We start from the raw sequence: 23,218 nt of genomic DNA, 5'->3' as shown, positions 1-23,218 counted from the left end.
CTACTGTGTGGTGATACAATTAATAGAAATTGTTATATTGAAATATTAACAATTGTATAGTTTCATTAATATACAAATGAATGAAAAGTACTGACAATATTGAGATTACATAATATAATGCCACAATAAACATGTTCCAAACTGGCAATGAATGTCGGGTACCGAGGGGCATTCAAATGGTACGCAACACCATTAGTCCACATTATTGTTTACCAACCAGATGTTTTTTTACATATCCTGTGCCCCCATCAGTGTGACGTTAACAGGTATCCTCCAATACTGTTTCTTGACCGGCTGTAAACTGACCCTGTTTATCGGTGACATGAGTGGAAAATGGCTTACCATCTAGCTGTATGGTATTTGGGTGGCGATGAGGGAGTCATGTTCTCCCGAGACACTCGCACCTGAAGACCAAACAGTGTTACTCTGCCTGATAAATTAATGCTGAGATGTCTGGTGCCATTATCATGGTGCATTCAAAGTCAAGGTCATTGTTTGTCCTGCACTTTGTCCCTCTGATACAAAAGGACACAGGTTCTGCCTTTTTGATACCTCTTGTTCCATCACTCATGCAGCTGGACATGGCTACCCAGGATAGGAATAACACTATCAGTTATCTAGCAATAAGATGTGCCTATTGCTGGTAGCTAACACAGATAAACTTAAGACTTGCCTTACTGTGTAAATAGGACTTTGTGCACAGATTAAGCAGTCACGCTTTTTTTATCCAATAAAGCAGCCACTTTGCAATATACCAGATAAATTGGCTACTATGTGTATATAGCATGCATGATATTATACAGAAAAGGATATATAAAGACGTGGTACATGTACTGTGTATTAGATAAATCTTAATATGGCAGTGCTCATCTTGAATTAAGAAAGGTAACATAGTATTGGTCATTTTCTTTCTTGCAAAGTACAGTAGCTGCAAAATCACCGTCCTTTTGAAATGGCTCCGTGATAGTGTCCACTCTGCTCAATATTAGTGCTAGTCAGATGAGATGGTTGCTGTGTAGTAAGGGCTGACGCTTTGCAGTGTGACGCCCAGTTTCTTAGAGGCACGCTGGATGAGAGCACTGTTGGGGTGCTGAAGTTGGAGGTGATGAAGGTAGCTGTCCTGGCTGTCCGCTGTAAATCCACAGTCTTCACACACGTAGAGTTTGTTCCTGCGCTCCTTATAGGCATAATTCTGTTGTACTCCATGTATCTTTTTCAAGTGCGACTCCAGTGAGCAGCGCTGGGTAAAGGCCTTGTCACACAGGTGACACTTATAAGGACGGACTCCTAGAGAGGAGAAAGGTAGCTGTCAGTTTTCCTCTCAGTTTTATCATTGTATGTATGTTTTTTTGCTACATTTAAAGTAAATACAAACAGAAATAATAAATTGGGAGATTAAAAATATTTTAATATTTTTAACCCCTTACTCACAGCACACATCACAGCTCATTCATCTGGTCCCTCTGCCCCAGGGCTGGATTATGAGATAGGGCAGGTAGTGGAGCTTGCATTGTCACCACCCAATTGCCAACCCGAAACGCCCAATTTCATGAAAAAAAATGGATCTGACCAAGTTCCGTATGACTCAGAATAGGACTGACATACAACATTCTCTGTAAACTTACATCTGCGTATACGCTGTATGCAGAGCCAGATTACCCACAAGGCAGTAAAAGCGAACGTTTAGGGCCCGGTGGTTCTAGGGGCCAGGGATCGCCTGCCACTGCAGGGCTGGATTATCCATAAAATGGTGGAACAGGTGTCTGGGGCTCGCCCACCGTGAACAACATCAGGGAAAGGGCAATGATGGGGTGTATTCACAGCAGCTCCTTCCTGCTGCTGCTCTATGGTGAGACACCCGGGGGTCAGAGGAGCGTGTGCTGAGCCCTGATATGGAGGAGCTAAGCATTCATGGTTGCTGCTGGATCCTAGTTGGAGAAAGGACCTCTCTGACGTTCCAACCATGTGACCGCTTTGGCAGCGCCAGTGTTACCATCCATGTGGGCATAGAGGGGGAATATATTTTTGTAGCGAGCCACCATGCCTGAAGTGTGGCGAGCAAAGCAAGCCTGTGAGGGGCCACTTTTGACCCCCCATTCGTATCCTTGCCCCTCCCACTTTGGTTGCGAGTTACATGGGTGTGACATCAGAGGTCCTTTGCAGCATCCAATTCTAGACCTAGCCAAGCACGCATGCTCTGACCTGAGCAGGGGGCGGGGCTACACTGGCTTGTTCAACTCTCCAGTCCAGGCAGCATGGAGGATGAAGGATCTGCTGGAAGCTCCACATCAAGGTTAGTGTGGAGGAAACTACTGGGGAACACAGTTTGTGACCCCCGCTCTGTCTGTGTGTGACCTTGTCTATGTTTGTGTGTGTATAACTCTATATGTAACCCTTCTGTTGTCTCTATATGTAACCCTGCCTGTATATGTGTATGTCTCTATATGCAACCCTGCCTGTATGTGTGTTTCTATATGTAACCCTGCCTGGATGTGTTTTTGTGTGTCTGTATGTTACCCTGTATGTGTGTGTATGTCTCTATATGCAACCCTGCCTGTATGTGTGTGCTTCTATATGTAACCCTGCCTGTATGTGTTTTTGTGTGTCTGTATGTTACCCTGTATGTGTGTGTATGTCTCTATATGCAACCCTGCCTGTATGTGTGTGCTTCTATATGTAACCCTGCCTGTATGTGTGTGTGTGTCTATATGTTACCCTGTATGTGTGTATGTCTCTATATGCAACCCTGCCTGTATGTGTGCTTCTATATGTAACCCTGCCTGTATGTGTGTGTCTCTATATGTAACCCTGCCTATATGTCAGTATCTAAATGAAACCCTGCCTATATGTCTGTCTCTAAATTAAACCCTGCTTGTATGTGTGTCTCTCTCTATATGTAACCCTGCCTGTATGAGTGTCTCTATATGTAACCCTGCCTGTATGAGTGTCTCTATATGTAACCCTGCCTGTATGTGTGTCTCTATATGTTCCCCTGCCTATATGAGTGTCTCTATATGTAACCCTGCCTGTATGTGTGTATGTCTTTCTATATAACCCTGCCTGTATGTGTATGTCTCAATATGTAACCCTGTCTATATGTGTATGTCTCTATATGCAACCTTGCCTGTATGTATGTGCTTCTATATGTAACCCTGTCTGTATGTGTGTGTGTCTATGTTACCCTGTATGTGTGTGTATGTCTCTATATGCAACCCTGCCTGTATGTGTGTGCTTCTATATGTAACCCTGCCTGTATGTGTGTGTCTCTATATGTAACCCTGCCTATATGTCAGTATCTAAATGAAACCCTGCCTATATGTCTGTTTCTAAATTAAACACTGCTTGTATGTGTGTCTCTCTCTATATATGTAACCATTCCTGTATGAGTGTCTCTATATGTAACCCTGCCTGTATGAGTGTCTCTATATGTAACCCTGCCTGTATGTCTTTCTATATAACCCTGCCTGTATGTGTATGTCTCTATATGTAACCCTGTCTGTATGTGTATGTCTCTATATGTAACCCTGACTGTATGTGTTTATATGTCTATATATGTAAACCTGTCTGTATATATATAGGTTTTACACTATATGTAACCCTGCCGATATATGTGTATGTCTCTATATGTAACCCTGCCTGTATGTGTCTCTATATGTAACCTGCCTGTATGTGTGTATGTCTCTGTATGTAACCCTGACTATATGTATGTGTCTGTATATGTAACCCAGTCTGTATGTGTGAGTCTCTATATGTAACCCTGACTGTATGTGTGTGTATGTCTCTATATGTAACCATGCCTGTATGTGTGTATGTATGGCTCTATATGTAACCCTGACTGTATGTGTGTATATATGTCTAGATATGTAACCCTGCCTCTATGAATGTGCGTTTCACTATATGTAACCCTGCCAGTATATGTGTGTGTGTCTCTTTATGTTCCCTCCTCTGTGTTTCTATAGATGGGACCCAAACTAGAATCTTGCTTAGGGCCCCATGGGGTCCTAATCCAGCTCTGGCTGTATACGAAACCACTCTGTTGGCGCCCATACAGACATCCGGCTAACTCAGAATTAGGCCCATTGTGTGCTCCATTACCATAACCTTTTATAGCTCCCTATCTAACTCTCTTCTTATAGTAAACACCTATCACATCTTCTCTTTCTTCAATTGAACATCCTCCTAACCCTAGGCCAACTTTCCAGTGTGATTGGATTATACAGCCCACCAAGAATATCTGCAATTGGGCTGGACCTATTTGCAATAGCACCTCTCCTTGTGTATCAACACCTATTTCCCTATAGATTGTAAGCTTGTGAGCAGGGCCCTCTTACCCTTATGTATGTCATGTATGTATGTCTTTTACAACCCAGTATAATGTTAATCTTGATTCAAATTGTAAAGCGCAACGGAATTTGCTGCACTATATAAGAAACTGTTAATAAATAAATAATAAATGTATAAAATGAACTATGTAACACAGGGCTGATTCAGAGGTGGCCATTGGTGCTGCATCTTCTTATGCTCTGAGATGTTATGCAAATGTCGCAGCCGCCATCTATTGTATAGAGACGCCCAGCACCATATTCACAGTTCCACCGCTTGCATTCGAAGATGCAGCATCGGATATCCAGGCTGGCACCATGTAATTAGACCCCTCCCCCTCTGCAAAATGCAGCAATTCACGTGTCACTCGGGAGGGGGTGGGTCCAAATGACACAATTCTAATTGAATCACGTCATATTGCCTTCGCCTCCTCCCTATTGACCTGCGAATCACTGCATTTTGCCGCGAGGGGGGCGTTGCTTAAAAACATGGTGCCTGCTCTCAAGCTTGTCAGGGGGGGTTTCTGGGTACTACTGCATGTGCTACTGTAGCTACAGGCAGAGCTTTTGCCATGCTGTAATATATACTGTGTATATATATATATATATATATATATATATATATATATGAAAACACAATCTGCTGGCACTCCAGTGAATCAAAAAGCAACTTGCTCCGGTGCATCTAGTGTGACACACGAAATCCAGAGAGAATGTAAACTGGCACTCAGAGACAGCAAATAGACAAAAACGATGTATTGTATCAAACGTTTTCGAGGTTACCACCCCGTCATCAGAACAAAGGCCCTCATTCAGAGCCGTACGCTCTGAGCAGAGCGCACGCTCTGCATGAGGGCCGGGCTCCTTTTTCATGGAGCGTCCTCCTGGACGCTCGTATAGCTGTGGGTCACCACCCACAGGCTATACGAGCGTGCATTTTGATGGCCGCGATGGTCGTGACCATCGCGACCATCGAAATTGCGAGCCGGAGCCTGCGGTTGAGGTTTTCAACCGCAAGCTCCGGAGTGATTTTGGCTCTATCAGAGCCAAAATCACTCCCACTGACATCACTAGTGATATCAGTGGGCCGGCTTCTGACGGGAGGCGTTCCCGTGGGAACGCCCCCGTCAGGGAGGCACGCCCCCGGCACGCCCACCAAAGGGGGCGTGCTGTCAATCAACATTGACAGCACTCCCCCTTTGATCGGACACAACGAGCGAAGGAAAGTCCTTCGCTCGTCGTGTCTGGCGCATGCGCACGACGGAGCTCCCTCCGTCGTGCGCATGCTCAGTGCAGACCATCGACCCACTTGCGAGCGTACAGCCGCTCGCGAGTGGGTCTGAATCAGGCCCAAAATACATACATATATATATATATATATATATACACACAGTACAGTATATACAGTATATACTGTATAGATATATAATGTGTGTGTGTATATATATATAATATATATATATATATATATATATATATATATATATATATAGAAACCCCTCCATTAAAATCCTGTGTTTGCACCTAAGATATTCAGTTAATAGCGATACCCCGCGCAGTAAGTCTCAGAGGGTGCACTTAGTGCATATTTTCCTCACGGCAGCTGAACATCCACGTTAAGTGCACCCTCTGGGGCTTAGCGCGTGATGTAACCCATAGATGTCGGACACTTGGAATCTATGGGTGCATTAACCGCGGGGTTACCACACAGGTAAACTGTCTAATAATTGAATAGCTCTGGACGTTAAACCCAGAGGTTTAGCTGTAAGCTCCACAGCTGCCCCATGAATGTCGATATAGTGAAAGTCTACAATCTGACTGCATACCCCGACAGCATGTCAGCAGCAGAAACATTTGTGTCTCCAATCTACAGGTCTAACAGCATACTGGAAAAAACCCTTTAAAAGTTTTTATTCTTGAACAAAGATGACAGGACAGAGAGTAGGTTAGATATACATTTGTTTAGGGCAAAGAACAACCGCGAGCTAAATATTCTTTTCCCTAGCAAACAGCTTTTTATTACTGCATTTGATCTTTTGAAAAATCGGTATGATATACCGGCTGTCGGGATGCCTACTGTCAGAATACCGATAGCGGCATTCCAATGGTGGTATCCCGACAGGGGTCGGGTAAGTATACTTACCCTCCCCCCTAACCCTAACCCTCCCCACCCTGCACCCTAACCCCCCCCACCCTGCACCCTAACCCTCCCCAGTCTAAATGCCAATGCTGATATCCCGACAAGGGAGTTTAGATAGGCGTCGAAATGCCAACGCCTATCTTAAAACTGACGCCAGAGACCAGACGGACGTATGCCTGAATGAGTTAAGTCCGGGGCGCCCACCCTTTTAGCCGCGGGATGGGGGGGGTTAGGGCAGTTAGCGTTAGGTTTTGAAGGGGAGGTTAGGGTTAGACACCCCTAGGGGGCAGGGTTAGGGTCAGGCACCACTGGGGGGGTTTAGATTTAGGCACTAAAGGAGGAGTGTTAGGTTTAGACATGAAGGAGGGGGACTTAGGTTCAGGAACTAACTGGGAGTATTAATGTGCGGGGTGGGGAGGGGAGGGTTAGGGTTAGGCTACCAGAAGGGAGGGTTAGGGTTAGGGGGGGAGGGTCAGTATACTTACCCGACTCCTGTCGGGATACCAACCATAGGGATGCCGCTGTCAGTATTCTGATAGGAGGCATCCCGACAGCCGGGATATCATACCGATTCCATTGCCACCAGCTTAGTTCCATGGTCTCATCCTTTCAGATTCTTCTATCAAAGCTTTGACTAACATTGATATTCTTATTTTTCCTCACCTGTATGGGTGCGCACGTGCCTCTTAAGGTCAAAAGTATCATTGAATCCTTTGCCACAATGCTCACACCGATGCCTCTTCACCTCGCTATGACACTTCATATGGCGGTTCAGCATCCTCTGGTAGGAAAAGCTCTTGTCACAAAGGCTGCAGCGGAACAGCAGTCTCTGCTCCCCCTGTTATGGTATGGAGGAAATACTCAGCATGAACAGATGACAAAAGATAAATGTCTGTATGCACCAGTGCAAGGAGTCAAACTCATATACATTCACTTTTTGCACCAAAAACCTGGGCACAGCATTCAGATTCCCAAATTATTAAGGACATTTTTACTTGGAAAAAAAAAGCTTAGTACAACCGGGGATACCTCCTTTCACCGTCTTCAAGGAAAAACTATTTTATTTGTTCAGAATGGATTGGCTAGAGGCTTCTTTGGCCAAAGAGTCTAGAGTCACTAGTTTTTTTGAAGTGTGGGAGAGCTATATGTCTATACTGCCCCCACAGACACCACATCTGCTTACTCAATGCTTTTCTTCTACCCCGTGGTACTTAATGAGACTAGTGGACAATAATCCTCTAATCTCTAAGAGATATCCTCTTAAGGCCCCCATACATCAGCAATTGATTGCAGCAATTGTGCAATTTGCAATCGATTGTGTATAAAATTCTTTCCCTTTTTCAATCGATTGTGGCAATTCTGCAATCTGCAATCGATTGAAAAAGGGAAAGATTTTTATACACAAGCAATTGCAAATTGCACAATTGCTGCAATCAATTGCTAATGTATGGGGGCCTTAAGTTCCCAGGACCTTCCTAATTTTTAATTCTTGATTTTTACTTTTTAAGGTGTAGTTTTAATTCTTAATTCTCAATTTTTGTTTTCTAATTCATATCTCTCAATTTTAGATTATGCCCATTGTACTACTAATTATACCTGTGTCACTGCTTTTGTATTGTTAATTTTTACAAAATATTTCAAAATGTTTCTTTCTTTGCTTCTGTAATGATTGATGTATTATTGAATGTGCTTCAGAACCAATAAAAACAATATTAAAAATATAAATTGTCAGTTGCTTTTTAAAAAACAAAGAAAAAAAAACAAAATAAAGATAATTTACAATATATAGGGGCCTATTGATCAAATAACATTTGTGGCATATCCTCTGAGAACACCCATTTTCGGGTGGTACCTGCAAATATTAATGATCCCCTGAATGTATGTAGCCAGGACTGCAGATGATCTCTCCATATCTGCCCCAGTCCCTTCATTTACAACAGCAGTCACAGCTGTATATTAGATGGCAGAAATAATTTCATAACATGCTTAGAGAAAAGGATGAGAAGACAGACTAACATATGATATCCTTTCCACACCTGAGTAGAATATCTCTGGTCCTGACTTTCAGGTGCTTGTCCAATCCCCGGCCCAGTCCCTCGATATGGAGAGGAGCCTCCTACACAACGCAGGTGGTGCAGAGACAAATCCAGAGCCACCTCGTTGTCATACTCAGGTTCTGCCTCTTTTCGTGTAATATATTCCAAGGTGACTGCAGGGTAATAAACAGACTGTAAGTACAAATGTTATGGATGGTCTCAATGCATAATTCTAATGGGGAGCATCCACTAGACGATTTTAGCAGGCGATTGAACGATAACGATATTGTTTAAAAATCTTTTGCAAATCGTGCAGTAATTGTTTCTAACGATGAGCGATGCGCACTCCCGCTGCTCGGTTGATCGTCTCCTCCATCGACTGAACATGCAGGTCGATTTCACTTGATCGCTTTCATATCGCTTGGAGATCGCTTACAAATCGTGTACACATCGTTCACGCTGAACGATCAAATGATGAACCACTCCCTCACACTCCCAAACCTCCCAAACCCACTATAGCTGAAAGCTGTCAATCACAGATTGAAACAACATCGTTTATCGTTAGATCGTTTGCAAATCGTTCAGAGTGGAAGATCAAATTTCAAGGGAAAATTCAAGGGAAAATCGTTTAGAGGTTGGACAGGGATAAAATCGTCTAGTGGATGCCCCCCTTTAAGGGTAAATTTACTAAAGTGAGAGTTGTCAGAAGTGGAGATGTTGCCCATAGCAACCAATCAGGTTCTAGCTATTATCTTCTAGAAGGTGTTAGTTAAATGTTAAGTAGAATCTGATTGGTTGCTATGGGCAACATCTTCACTTCTAAAAACTCTCAGCTGAATTTACCCCCAAGGGTAAGGTGATTCATTGTCTGGGGGTGGATATAAAATGTCATGAACTATTAAACAAGACAAGCAACATTTGTTACATACAGAAACTACATTCACCATATCAGTGGCCTACATAGGGCCGTATTCAATTAGTGTCGCACCCGCGATACTTTTTCGCATGACGGACTTTTCGCCTACATCACGTATTTTAGCTGTGGAAACTTATCGCGCTCATCCCCGCAATTCGCGATATTCAATTACAAAAGACGTGAAAACGCAACCTGGCGAATGCAAAACAGGCGAAAAGTGCTGTCAGAATTAGGGAAATCAGCCTGACACCCCCTAATAGATGCACTAACATTGGGGATCAATGTAGATGCCCCCAATTAGCCCTAATAAAGCTATTTGGGGTACTTAAGGTGTGTCAATATCTTCTAATTAGCGTCTTTGCACAAGTGGTGAAGAATAGCATTAAGCATTTTTTTTGGGTGAAAATAAGTAGTCCTGTCAAATTTGGGGTACTTGAAAATGGGTGAAAGTATGGTTAAAAGTCGCTAAAGTAAAGTTTAAAAAAATGAAAAAAAATGCACCTTCACCAAGCACCTGCAATCAAAGAAACACCTCCCCCATCCTTGCACACCCCCCAAAAGACTATTTGGCTACTTTTTGAGTTTGTACCCCCACTTTGCACTTTTTCGCCCCCATTTTAAAAGTAATTTTTTTGGGGTGTTCCTCACTTTTGTAAAGGTTTTTTTTGACACAGTTATCCTTTGGGGGGTTGTCCCTAGGGTGCTGATTGGTGTCCTCACCCTTTTACCCCAAAATAGCGATTTTGCACTTTTTTCGACACCTATTCATAGGCGAATCTATTTCGCCTATTACATTGCATTACATTTTCGCGTACTCGAAAAGTGTTTGCAATTGAATACGGAGATAAGTTTCTCGCCTGGCGAAAAGTCGCAATCAGCGAATACTTTTTCACGGAATCTGACTTTTCGCGGCTAATATAGTGCTGATTTAATTTTTCACTAATTCCTTTTGTTTCATTTGCATGGTCCCTTGCTGCCTGCACAAACCCCACAATATTTAAAATAGTATCTTTATTATACCCCTTTTACACCGGAGCTAAAACCCGGGTTTTTGAAGGGTTAACCCGGGCAGCTCCTTGGTGTAAAACGGGAGTGGGTTGGATAGCTGGGTCGAGTTACCAACCCAGGCAACTAGCAGGGTTTAACACGGGCGTAGCCCGTGAAACCCTGCTGTGAGAACAGCGCACTCCGGGTCACGATGACCTGGAGTGCGCTGCTAGCCGGCCGATTGGTCCGGCTTCAGTGGCGCTTGGAGATGACGTCATCTCCTAGCGACCACTTTCACTCCGCAAAAGCCGGGTCTATGCAGACCCGACTGCGGTGTGAGCGGCGCTGACTCGGGAATATCCTGAGTCGGCGCCGGCAAAATTCCGGGTCTGATCCAGATAGGAACTTTGGGCCTGATTCAGAGCCGCTCGTAAGCGGCCGCTCGTTCGTTCCGAGCGATGTTAGCCCAACTGCGCATGCGTACGGATCATTATACGCATGCGCTAACCAGTCAGTGCGGCCGAAATTCATGTGCTCGCAAAATAGCGAATGCCTGCTATTTTGAGTGACAGAAAGAGGCGTATGTGGGTGGTAACAGGGGAAGGTGCTTGAAAATGGGGAGTGGAAATCAGAACGCAGGCGTGCTTAAAGGTCAAAACGGGCGTTTTATGGGTGTGCATATTTAAAACAGCAGCGTCATTGACCACGTCACTGGGTTATTTTATAGGCAGAACTGCTCGCAAAATTGTGGTAGCAAACACCAACCCCAAGAATAGCGAGCAGTTCATACCCTTGTCGATGTACTCGATTAATCTAATAAATAGCGGACATGACGTAGGATGCGAGCGGCCAGGGGGCGTATTTTTCCAAAAAACGAACGCAAGTTTTGTTCGCTCGTTCAGACATAGAGGCGTGAACAGACCGCAAACAGCAAACGGTTCATTTGAATAGCCACCCCTTGTTTTAGAACGAACGACCGCAAATAGCGAGTGGCTCTGAATGAGGGCCTTTGTTCCAACTCCGGGTCAGACCCGGAATTTAGGTGGAAAAGGGGTATAATTCTTCTATGATCCATAGAGGGATAAATAAATACACTATTTTAAATACTGTGAAGTTTGCTAGGACAGCAAGGGACCATGCAAATTAAACAAATGAATAGACCATAGATTATACCATAGACTATGGTATTATTCTTAGAATTACAACATCCTTCATCCACCACACCCCAGGCCTGGAAGCAGACAGAGAGGTGGGGCTGGACTATTCCCTTCCTCGTGCTGCTCAGTCACAGCTCTCCTGTGACTTCACTCAGGTTTCTATTTTTTTAATCACAAACTATTTGGATTTCTCCTGTGTGTTGCTATGATCTATGGGTCTGATTCAGGTTGGATCACAAGGCTGCGTTCGCACGCAACCAGCCGATGTTTGCACTCTGCGCATGCGTATCAGACTCAGTGCGCATGCGCGAACCTGCCACTGCGATCGGGAAGCGATCGCAGTGAACACGCAGATACCTCACACAGCGATTGACAGGAAGTGACCTTTGAAGGTGGTAACGGGGGGTGGTCAGAGAAACGCAGGCGTGTCTGGGCGTTTAAACGCCTATACAGGGGCGTGCATAATTAAGCTCCTGCGATAGTATACGCTGGCAGAGGTCTAGATGGTGACAGGAAGTTTAGCAGTTTCTGCGGTACAGTCAAGTCAACCACAACTGCGGATGGTTCCGATGTTAATCAATGTTACCGATGTTCTCGCTGACTTGCAGATGCATGTCATGGGAAGTGGGCGGCTTTATACAGTGATGGGCATCTTGATATAGAGCTGCGTTTGCCGTTCGATTATATTCATTAGCATATTTTTGCAGCGAGAGGGGTGCGTGAATAAGGCCCACTGTCCCCCTGATCACCACATGAACATTTTTCAGCCTGGCTCTCCCGGAATGGCACGCTGTCCCCATACACTAGTATCACAGACATCTCCTACTTACCTTCCTCTGGCGGAATGGCCCGCTGTCCCCATACACTAGTATCACAGATATCTCCTACTTACCTTTCTCTCCCGGAATGGCACGCTGTCCCCATACACTAGTATCACAGATATCTCCTACGTACCTTTCTCTCCCGGAATGGCACGCTGTCCCCATACACTAGTATCACAGATATCTCCTACTTACCTTCCTCTTGCAGAATGGCACGCTGTCCCCATACACTAGTATCACAGATATCTCCTACTTACCTTTCTCTCCCAGAATGGCCCGCTATCCCCATACACTAGTATCTCAGATATCTCCTGCTTACCTTCCGCTGGCAGAATGGCCCGCTATCCCCATACACTAGTATCACAGATATCTCCTGCTTACCTTCCTCTTACGGAATGGCCCACTATCCCCATACACTAGTATCTCAGATATCTCCTACTTACCTTCCTCTTGCAGAATGGCACGCTGTCCCCATACACTGAAGGTAAGTAGTGGGGTTAGGGGGAGGGTTAGGGGTTGGTTTAGGCACTAGGGGGAGGGTTAGGCACTAAGGGGGAAAGGTTAGGTTTAGGGTGTGAGGAGGGGGAGGTTAGGTTGAGGCACTAGGGGGAGGATAGGTTTAGGCACCAGGAATGGAGGGCTAGGGGTAGGGAATGGGGGGTTAGGATACTGACCGATAGTGCTGGCTGGGACACAATCTAAAAAAACAAAGAAAAGTAAGATTTCAGTGGCCCCAACATGGTCCGGCTCACAGGGGAAATTCCCAGTGAAGTCTATGGCCAATCCGCCCCTGCCAGTGGCGGATCCAGTGGGGGGCGATTGGAGCGATCGCCCCCCTTAGCACAGTCCGGATCATGCGCTGAGCAGGCTGTGTTCGTGTTCAGCCTGTGCTGTGATCGGAGCCTATGTAGTGCGCGGGTAGCACAGCACAGGCTGAACACAGCCTGCTCAGCTCAGTGCATGATCCGGGGGGGGGGGTGTGTCAGTGTCATGCTGAGGAGGGAGAGTGCACAGCCAGTCAGCTCCGTGCACCCTGCTACTACAGGACTGACCAAGTACCTAGAACCCCCCCCCTGATGACCAATCCCCCCTTCTACTTTTGCCGAAATGGGGGCGGGGCCAACATGACAAGCCCCATATTACCCGCGAATCGTGGCAGTACAGCGTGAGGGTACGGGGCCTACTAAAGTGAGCAGCAGCTGCATAGAATGTAAGTTTACTATAGTCTATCTGTGTATATGTATGTGTTTAAGTGTATATATGTGTTATTGTATACTGTATACAGTACTGTATGTGTTAGTGTGTGTATATGTGTATGTGTTATTATATATACAGTATGTGTTAGTGTGTGTATACTGTGTATGTGTTAGTGTGTCTGTATGTGTTAATGATTATATACAGTATGTGCTAGTGTGTGTATGTGTGTATACTGTGTATGTAAATGTGTTAGTGTGTATGTGTTTGTGTGTGTATACTGTACATGTGTGTGTTAGTATGTATGTTATAGAAAACATATGTTTGCTACATATGTATTATATGTGTGTGTGCGTGTTTAACGTGTGGCGGGGGAGGGGGGTAGGCTCCATGTGGCTTGGTGGGGGCCCCCACAACTTAGTTGCCCCAGGGCCCCCACAAGCCTTAATCCTGCCCTGCAGAAAGTAGACTGTCATCCCTGCACAATGGCATTGTCTGTGCCCTACTGACATAGAGACATTACAGCCTCCATCCTACACCGCTGCTATACTGCTCCCCACACAGGGGGCAGGGGGGATGGCTTCTGCTGCCTTCAGGCAGAGGAAGAAGGGAAGCAGGAAGATGGCTGGGGAAGGGGGGAGCAGGGAGATGGTTGGGGGAGCAGGGAGATGGCTGCTTCTGCCCCTGCACAAAGGGGAGGATGGCTAGGGCAGGAAGGGGAGTTGCAGCGAGATGGCTGGGGGAGGGGGGAGCAGGGAGATGGCAGCTGGTACTAAAACCGTGTATTCACAGTCACATAGTGAATACATAAATATATACATTGTTATAATCAATGTGGCCACAAAAAAAAAACTGTAAAGGGGAGGTGTTGGGACAAGAAAGGGGAGGTGCCAATAGAGGAAAGAGGAAGCGTCAAAATTAATTATCAAATCGCCCCCCCTAAAAGAATAGTCTAGATCCACCCCTGCGCTATCCCCATACACTAGTATCACAGATATCTCCTGCTTACCTTCTTCTGGTGGAATGGCCCGTTGTCCCCATACACTAGTAACACAGATATCTACTACTTACCTTCCTCTTGCGGAATGGCCCGCTGTCCCCATACACTAGTATCACAGATATCTCCTGCTTACTTTCTTCTGGCGGAATGGCCCGTTGTCCCCATACACTAGTATCACAGACATCTCCTACTTACCTTCCTCTGGTGGAATGGCCCGCTGTCCCCATACACTAGTATCACAGACATCTCCTGCTTACCTTCTTCTGGCGGAATGGCCCGTTGTCCCCATACACTAGTATCACAGATATCTCCTGCTTACCTTCTTCTGGCGGAATGACCCGCTGTCCCCATACACTATTATCACAGATATCTCCTGCTTACCTTCCTCTGGCGGAATGGCCCGTTGTCCCCATACACTAGTATCACAGATATCTCCTGCTTCCCTTCTTCTGGCGGAATGGCCCGTTGTCCCCATACACTAGTATCACAGACATCTCCTACTTACCTTCCTCTGGTGGAATGGCCCGCTGTCCCCATACACTAGTATCACAGACATCTCCTGCTTACCTTCTTCTGGCGGAATGGCCCGTTGTCCCCATACACTAGTATCACAGATATCTCCTGCTTACCTTCTTCTGGCGGAATGACCCGCTGTCCCCATACACTATTATCACAGATATCTCCTGCTTACCTTCCTCTGGCGGAATGGCCCGTTGTCCCCATACACTAGTATCACAGATATCTCCTGCTTCCCTTCTTCTGGCGGAATGGCCCGTTGTCCCCATACACTAGTATCACAGACATCTCCTGCTTACCTTCTTCTGGCGGAATGGCCCATTGTCCCCATACACTAGTATGGGGACAGAATTCATCAAGCTCCGAAAATATAATATTTTGCCAGCTTGAGTGCGGGAGCATTTGCCATCTTCAGATGCTCCCAATACCCGCTCCTTCCCTATGGGAAGGAGTCCCGGTTCGCGAAGAGGGATACTTTCGGATCCCTCTGCCCCTCTCCGGCTCCTTCCGTCGGACGTCGGGGCTCTTGTGTACATGCATGACCTGTAGGTCACGCATGCATACTCCCATCACTGCTCCCAAAAATATGAGTTGCTCCGGAATCTGCGGCGAGTTAGAATGTTAATTATTGGGGGGCCCTTAGTCTTGTTTTCTCTTCAATATATTCTGATTTTGATTTATTTATCACTGTTTTTCCTCTCTCAGACCATCACTAGTAATGATTCCTCCATCACTTGGACCTCTTTATTCTGTAATTCAACCAAGTGTTCTCATCAGGGGCGTAACTAGCTATTTGAAGGCCCCATAGCAAAAGTGTGTAAGGGCCCCTGTGTACGACCCAATGGTGAAAAATATATATAACGCATGTAACTTTGACAAGGAAGATGCCCCCCTCCCCCTCAGCACTGGTCCCCTTGCACTTATGGTAATTACACCCTACAGATACCGCAGTACAGCTAATTGACAAACAACTTTCCACCTCTGTGGAACAATTTCTCTCCCCAATACATAACATTTTTCTCTAAGTAGAGTATTTATCAAAGCTGAGAGAGATAAAATTGTGAAAGATAAAGTACCAACCAATCAGCTTCTAACTTACAGTTTACAGACTGTGGGGGAGATTTATCAAAGGTTCAACAGAGATAAAGAGATTGGCGATAAAGTACCAACAAATCAGCTCCTGTCATTTTTCAAACACAGCCTGTAACATGGCAGTTAGGAGCTGATTGGTTGGTACTTTATCTCTCTGCACTTGATCTCTCTCCAAGTTTTGATAAATCTCCCCCAAAGAGCTGATTGGTTGGTACTTTATCTCTCTCTCTCTCTGTTTTGATAAATTTCCCCCTTAAACTGTCTGTTGGATATATTTTGTCCCATCCCAGCAATATCTCTGAGTCAAGTGTCAACTACAAGCCATTGCACATAAATGTTATTCATTAGTTTTAAAAATTAACATAACATTGTTATTGATGATGTTGAAATATACGGATATCTAGTATCTACCACTTCTACTAAGGTGCTGTGGACATTGCCAAACAAATATATGTCTAATCTGTTATCTCCACACAGGTTTTTCACTTCAAATGTCTCTTTACTACATTTAAATCTCACCCCAAGCTTCCCACACCGGCCCCTCCGCCCGCAACTCCAGCCTAAAGGTGCGTATTCACTTGACGATTAAAGTCAGCGATTGAACGATTACGACATCGTAATCGTTCAATCACTCATTAATCGTTCAGTAATGGCATAGTTTAATGTCAACAACGTGTGCATGTTCGGGGATGATGGAGGGTGCATGCACTAAATATATCTATCAGTGTAGGCACTATACAGGATGAGGAACGACTGTACGATTACAATGTTGTAGCAGCGAGCAGTCTCCCACTACAGCCGAGCACACATCAGCACGGTGAGATTTTTTTACCTAAGGGGGCGTGGCCACGCCTCCCACTATTAGGCCACACCTCCTTTTTTACCGGGGCTCGACCACTCCAACAAGCCTGGGCCGAGGTACTTAGTACCTGCTCCACCCCACTCGGCGCCCCTGGGCATAATGTAAATAAGGGGCTATATTGTGTGACATAATTTTCAATAAGGGGTACTACTGTGTGGCATAATGTGTATAAGGAGTACTCCTGTGATGTATAATGTGAAAGGGGCTTTACTGTGTGGCGTAATTTGAATAGATAATGTGAGGCCACACCCCTTCCCTTTAAGGCCACACCCCTATTTTACGCTGTTTGTAATTAAAAGGGGTGGGGGGGGGCACCAATGCTATTTCTTGCGCAGTGCACCAAATTGTCTAGTTACGGTTCGTGGTAATCAGGAAAAATCAGGCTACATTGCAGAAGGGGTATATTTTCTATGCTGCAGTTGTCAAAGCCAATTATCAGAGGCTTTGACTAATAGTTTTAAAATGTCAATAGGAATTAAAGTTAAATGTGTACAAGGCAAACTCGTATTGCAAACAAACGCATTAAAAATTGCAAGTTTGTGTTTGTGGGATGAGATATTTAAATGACATTCAAGGGTGGTTGGCTCATTACTGGAACTTTCCCTGAAAAAATGTGCATGTTCTCAGAGGTGACACAGTAAAGCTGGCCACACACTAGACCAACTTACATCCAACCAGCCAACTAGTTGATTGGTTGGAATGAAAACCTGGTAAGGTATGGGAGTAAGTGATGAAAATGGTCGTTCAGACAAGTTTGTTAAATGTTTGATCTAAACTATTTGTTCAAACAACAGTTTTGGTCCATTTTCCAGCATTTGGGAGCAAATTGCTGATTGTATACCTTACCAGATTTTCATTCCAACCAATCAACTAGTTGGCTGGTTGGACAGATAATCTTTAGATGTGTGGCCATCTTTAGACTTCACCTATACTGTAATAATGGAACAACATTTGCAGCACTTTGTATGGAAAGTTAGGAACGCATATGTTAAGCACATTTATACTAATGTATTAAACAAAAACATTAAAAGGTATTATAGTGTATAGTATTATAGCCACAATGTTCCCTCATGTTCATGAGTATTTTAATTTAAACGAGATAACAGGCTATAGCTAAATTATTTCCATTGTGCATGTTTCCATCTGGACCTACAATCCTACAACAGAAAGTTCAGAGTAATTTTTTTTATGAACCTCCCAAAACAGGAATATGGGTGTACACCTGTGTATGCATTTGTAGGACAAACAGATGCATTGACTGTTATGAAATATTAAAGATACTCTGCAACTTTCAGGATTATATACAGGGCTTGTGATAGAAAAAGTGGCAGATTGAGTAATTTCATTAGATGTCAGATGATATCCACTGTTTATACTGGTTGCCATGACATCATGTAAAGTCCCTGATACCAAGGTCCTTAGCATCACTGGTCAGCACTGTGAGGGCTGGGTTGATTAAACTTATTGGGATTGGTTTCAGGTGGTTTTGTTAGGCAGTCAGCAGCACGCTTCCATTGCCAGTTATAGCGGTAGCTTGCTTAGACACTTTTTTACTTTCTTTGTCTGACATTAATTTCTTTGGTAAGTTGCAAGAAGCCACGTTACTTTCTAAATCAGACTGTAGGTAGAATTTGTTCAGCAGCAAAGAGAAGGTTGAATGGAAAATAGCATTTTCAGTACTAAGGGGCTTATCAAGACAGTTTTTTAGAATTTCACAGAAATTCACCGTGAAAAAATCTCCTGCATAAGTCTCATTAGCGATGCAGTCTGTATTCCCTATTATTATCAATGGGGACTTCAGAGTGAACACTATGGCCCTCATTCAGACCCGCTCGCAAGCGCTATGCGCTCGCAAGTGGGTCAATGGTGGGGCACTGCGCATGCTCCAGGGCTCGCTACAAACGGGGCGGCTGTTGATGTTGATCGACAGCTCGCCCCGTTTTGTAGGCGGGGAGAGGGGGTGGCTGGACAAACGGAGGCGTTCCCGAAGGAACGCCTGCCATTTGTGGGCGGCCCTACTGACATCACTCGTGATGTCAGTAGTGAGCTTCCTGCTCTATTAGAGCAGAAAATTCACTGGGGCTTGCGGCAGACGAGACCCTACGACAAGAGTCTCACCGCAAGCCCGATGGTCGCGATGGCCACGACCATCGCAACCATCACCTGGCCGCTCGCAGCTTAGCGAGCGGCCAGAAGGCCGGCTAAAAAAAAAAGCGTCCGCCCTCATTCAGAGCGAGCGCTCGCTTTTTGCGTGCGGCTCTGAATGAGGTCCTATGTACCAAACACCAAAAAGCAAAGATGTTCCTAGTTAGGCCACGTTGGTTTACTCCATCCTCAGATGGCGTATAACCACTTTATATCTATGGAGGAATTCTCTTAGGAGAGGCCTTCCCCAAAAATTACATTGTGCAGCGTCAGTTTCTCAGGGGGAATCTTCCACATATGTGAAATACTCCCCTGAAGTAACTCATAGGTTCAGCGGTTATTGCTAGTTACAGTTAGTAAATTGGAAAAGTCTGCCGTGATTATTAATTCAAAGGCCCCATAGTGATGCCTTTTGGATTATGTAAAGGCCCGTACACACTGGACGATATCCATGAACGATAACCATATTGTTGAACAATATATATCATTCAAATCGTCCAGTGTGTATGCACTCACCGACGAACGATACGCGCTCCCAAAGGTTGTTAACGATATTCCCAGTGAGTCGGCTGTACATGCAACCAAATCTGGGGATATCGTTAACGATGCCATGCTGCTAAATGCAGCATGCCCCGCTCCCCTCCCACCGTCGTCCGTCGTGGCCAGCATCGGCAAGTGTATATGCACTTGCAGATGCCGGCAACCCCACTGGGCCCGCCGCTGACGACATCGCCCTGTACACAAATCATCCTGTGTGTCTGGCCCTTAAGACACCAGCTGGGTTTCAAAAATGTTAATCTTGCCAATGTATAACAGAGATGCTGCTGTCTAATTGGTCTAATTGGTTGTAATTATCATGTGATAGGTAAACAGCGAGAACATCCACCAGCATGTTTGAATATGATGATAATGTCAAACGGGTATGGTAAGTACAGCAGGCAATAGCTAACAACAAATTCCTGATTATACTACATTTCTATGACACACAGGGCCTGATTCAGAGATGTGCGCAATGCCGATATTTATGCAGCTGAGTGGTTATCGGTAAACTATGCATGTATCTAAGTCACACGGCGCCTGTGTAAAGGCACATCACCGTAGTCGCTCGCAGTGATTTTTTAATCGCAGCATGATTGACAGTCAAGGAGCGTTTCTCGGAGTGGCGGCAAAGAACGCAGGTGTGTCACAAACGTTTTCGGGCATGTCACGCACCCATTCTGCATAACCATAGAACTACTAAGAAGACCGATAATTAAATGATCTGTGACCAATTCTGTGTCTTTGTACTTAGATGCCTAAATTTGCAAAACAGCAGGTGGGCGCCTTAATATATTCCTCAGCGTCTGCGATATTTGCATATTTTCACACAGCAGCTGCGCACGGGATGGCATCTGCGATGGCATTAGCGTACATTATTACAATACAATATCCACTCAGCAGAGCAATGTGTAAATAAGTGCTAGGGCGGGAAGTACTAAAGTTGCGGTGACCATTCCTCCAGTCACCGCAACCTTACTAATCACATTTGTACTAACTTATGAGATTAGTATCACAAAGGACAGCTCTTGTGAAAAGAGTTGGCCTTTGCGAAGCAGCCGACACAGAGTGAGGGGGTCTCCGTGGGACCCCACCCCCTCCAAGCCTCGGGAACTTCCTGCTGGTGACCTGTGCAGGAAGTCCCGGGCTCCTCCTCGTCCCTGCATCGGGAAGAAGATTAGGAGGAGGCGGAGGACCCAGGAGGAGCACGAGCCAGCATGCAGGACACTCAGGTGAGTGAGAGCCAGGGCTGGGCGACGGCGGGGCAGCGGCGAAGCATCGGATGCGGGGTGCAGTAAGAAGCCCATAGAAATCTACAGGGTAACTCCAGGTTTTTATGGCGTTACCCTCCGCACCAATAAACGGGGTTTTTACCGCATTTTTCCTTTAGTACATCCCGCCCCTAAAGAGCTATGGGGATTCTGCAGTTCAAATAGTAAAATCACCCATGTTTCCAACAAATGCTCTGCTGAATGTTTGTGAAGCTATAGATTTATATCACAGTGATTTAAACAATAAACAAATTATTCACCTGGTATATACATCTCTCCTCTGTCTTCATCAGACACCTCACCCCACTTTTTCTTCCCTGATCCCAAACTTGACTTCTTCACTAGGAATGCCCGGGGCATCTTGTCCTCCCTTAGTGTTTCCTGGTATTATCCAGTAATAGAGCTGGTGACAACTTCACAATCAATCCGCTGGGTCTGCAGTGATTCCTTGCTTGTAATATACTTAATATGTTGTATGATGTTAGTCCATTAAGATCTCCTCATCGGATTGTTCCAAGGTTGAATTGTTATATTATATTATTATATTACTGTTTCTCAATGTACATTCATCCAAAAATGATTATATAAACTTTTTTTTAATATTGTGATTTAAACCAGGTCTGCTTGATGTTTATATAATTTTGTGTCTTTACATTTATCCTTGTATAGGTACTAATTGAATTCTAGAGCGATTTGTCTAGGCAAATATAATCGCCCACGTTAATTAATAGTAGAATGTTTGTCACTTACAAAAAAAAAATTAATAAAGTCACAAAATATACCAGAAATACAAATAAATAAAAAACGGACAGAATAACCAACTTCAATCAATGCAAGTAATATTTAGATTATCTTATTTTTCTTTCCATTGGTAAAATGTTGTATTCAGGACATGACCCAGTTTAAGAATAAAAATTCCACGTTGTTCTGTTATCTTGAGCAGTCTCCAAGTCTTTGGATGAATGGTGATGGCAATAATGAAGATCCAGTTTAACATAAAAGTGAAATCCAGTAAATGTTTTGCTATAATTTAAGTCTGTTATATGTTACAAATCCAAGTTCTAGATGTTCAAGAGGAATAGAACCAATCTTCAAATCAATTACTGGTTATGTCTGAGGTCCAGATTATAAAATGAGATTAACACGTGAAATCTCTTAGGTGTCCTACAAGGTGCCCACTTGCAACGCCTGAATATTCATGGATGAAGTGTGAGTGTCTGCTGAAAAGGAACCAGTTGTGAAATAACGGTGGGGGGAGGATCCACCTCTGTATTATTATTTTTCTCATCATCTTCTTTCAACCTGCTAAACTGGTTTCAAAACCGCTTGGAGTGAGGTGTAAACGCTTCAGGGAGGAGAGGAAGATTGGTAAGGTGGGGACATGGCTTCTGGGTGGGAGAAAGAGAGGACCCACACCCTGACCTGCATACATACTGCCACATGAAAATCAGGTAGCTCTTGTAGGGAGTATGTGCATGAGCCTGTTAGAAGGGTGTGTGTGTTTTTGTGGTGTGAAAACAGTGACACACAGTTGCACAGTGTTTTTATGTAGGACACGTAACTGTCATTCCTTAATGCTTTCTAACAAGCCCCCTGACATAAAGTAGACTAATACATACATGTTAACCCAATCTAATAATGTTTCACCTAATACTACAGAACTGGTCAGACCCAGGTCTATTGTCTCCTTATGTCCAGGCATTCGGACACAGACCTCTCACTCTTAATTCACAGACATCACAGTTCAGCCTTTCACCCCTCCCTGATAATACACAGACAGCAGGATACAGATTTGTAATTTGCTCATAAAGAAACATTAACTAAAACGTATTATTTAATATAACTATTGGCCTGAGTCAGAGGTTAACGCAATGCCGACATTTGCGCAGTCCAGCGATTATTTGGTACTGCGCATGCACAAAAAGTCCTGGAAACTCTACGATGCACACGTACCACTGAGTGTATGCTGAGGCCGCTGTTGCGTATGGAATCGCACCCATTTCAGCTTCCAGGGGACGGTCATGGTCGTTCCTGGGCAGTTATTAGGAGGTGGTCTGAACACAATAAAAGGCCGTCTCATGGGCGTGTTATGGGAGAGTCACGAACATGTGTGTAAACTTGGCTGCGATCTAAAATGCAGATCCACAACCAAAGAGGCCATGTTTAGAGTATGGTGGAGAGCCCACGACCACTAAAAATGGGCATCTCAGAGCTTGCACAGT

The 23,218-nt window shown here is 44.7% G+C and overlaps 1 protein-coding gene across 1 annotated transcript; it reads right to left on the bottom strand.

Moving 5' to 3' along the window:
• Positions 1–995: 995 nt before the first annotated feature.
• On the bottom strand, positions 996–21,356 carry OVOL1 (ovo like transcriptional repressor 1). Its single transcript, XM_088468430.1, is given in 5 exon segments — positions 996–1,030; positions 1,033–1,287; positions 7,126–7,300; positions 8,499–8,671; positions 21,257–21,356. Coding segments are annotated over 5 exon segments (738 nt in total).
• Positions 21,357–23,218: the final 1,862 nt, after the last annotated feature.

This window comes from Taudactylus pleione, unplaced genomic scaffold, assembly GCF_031769625.1.
Source record: "Taudactylus pleione unplaced genomic scaffold, aTauple2 ptg000085l, whole genome shotgun sequence".
NCBI lineage: Eukaryota > Metazoa > Chordata > Amphibia > Anura > Myobatrachidae > Taudactylus > Taudactylus pleione.
The sequence above is the reverse complement of the archived record's forward strand: the minus strand, read 5'-3'. Positions and strand labels throughout refer to the sequence as shown.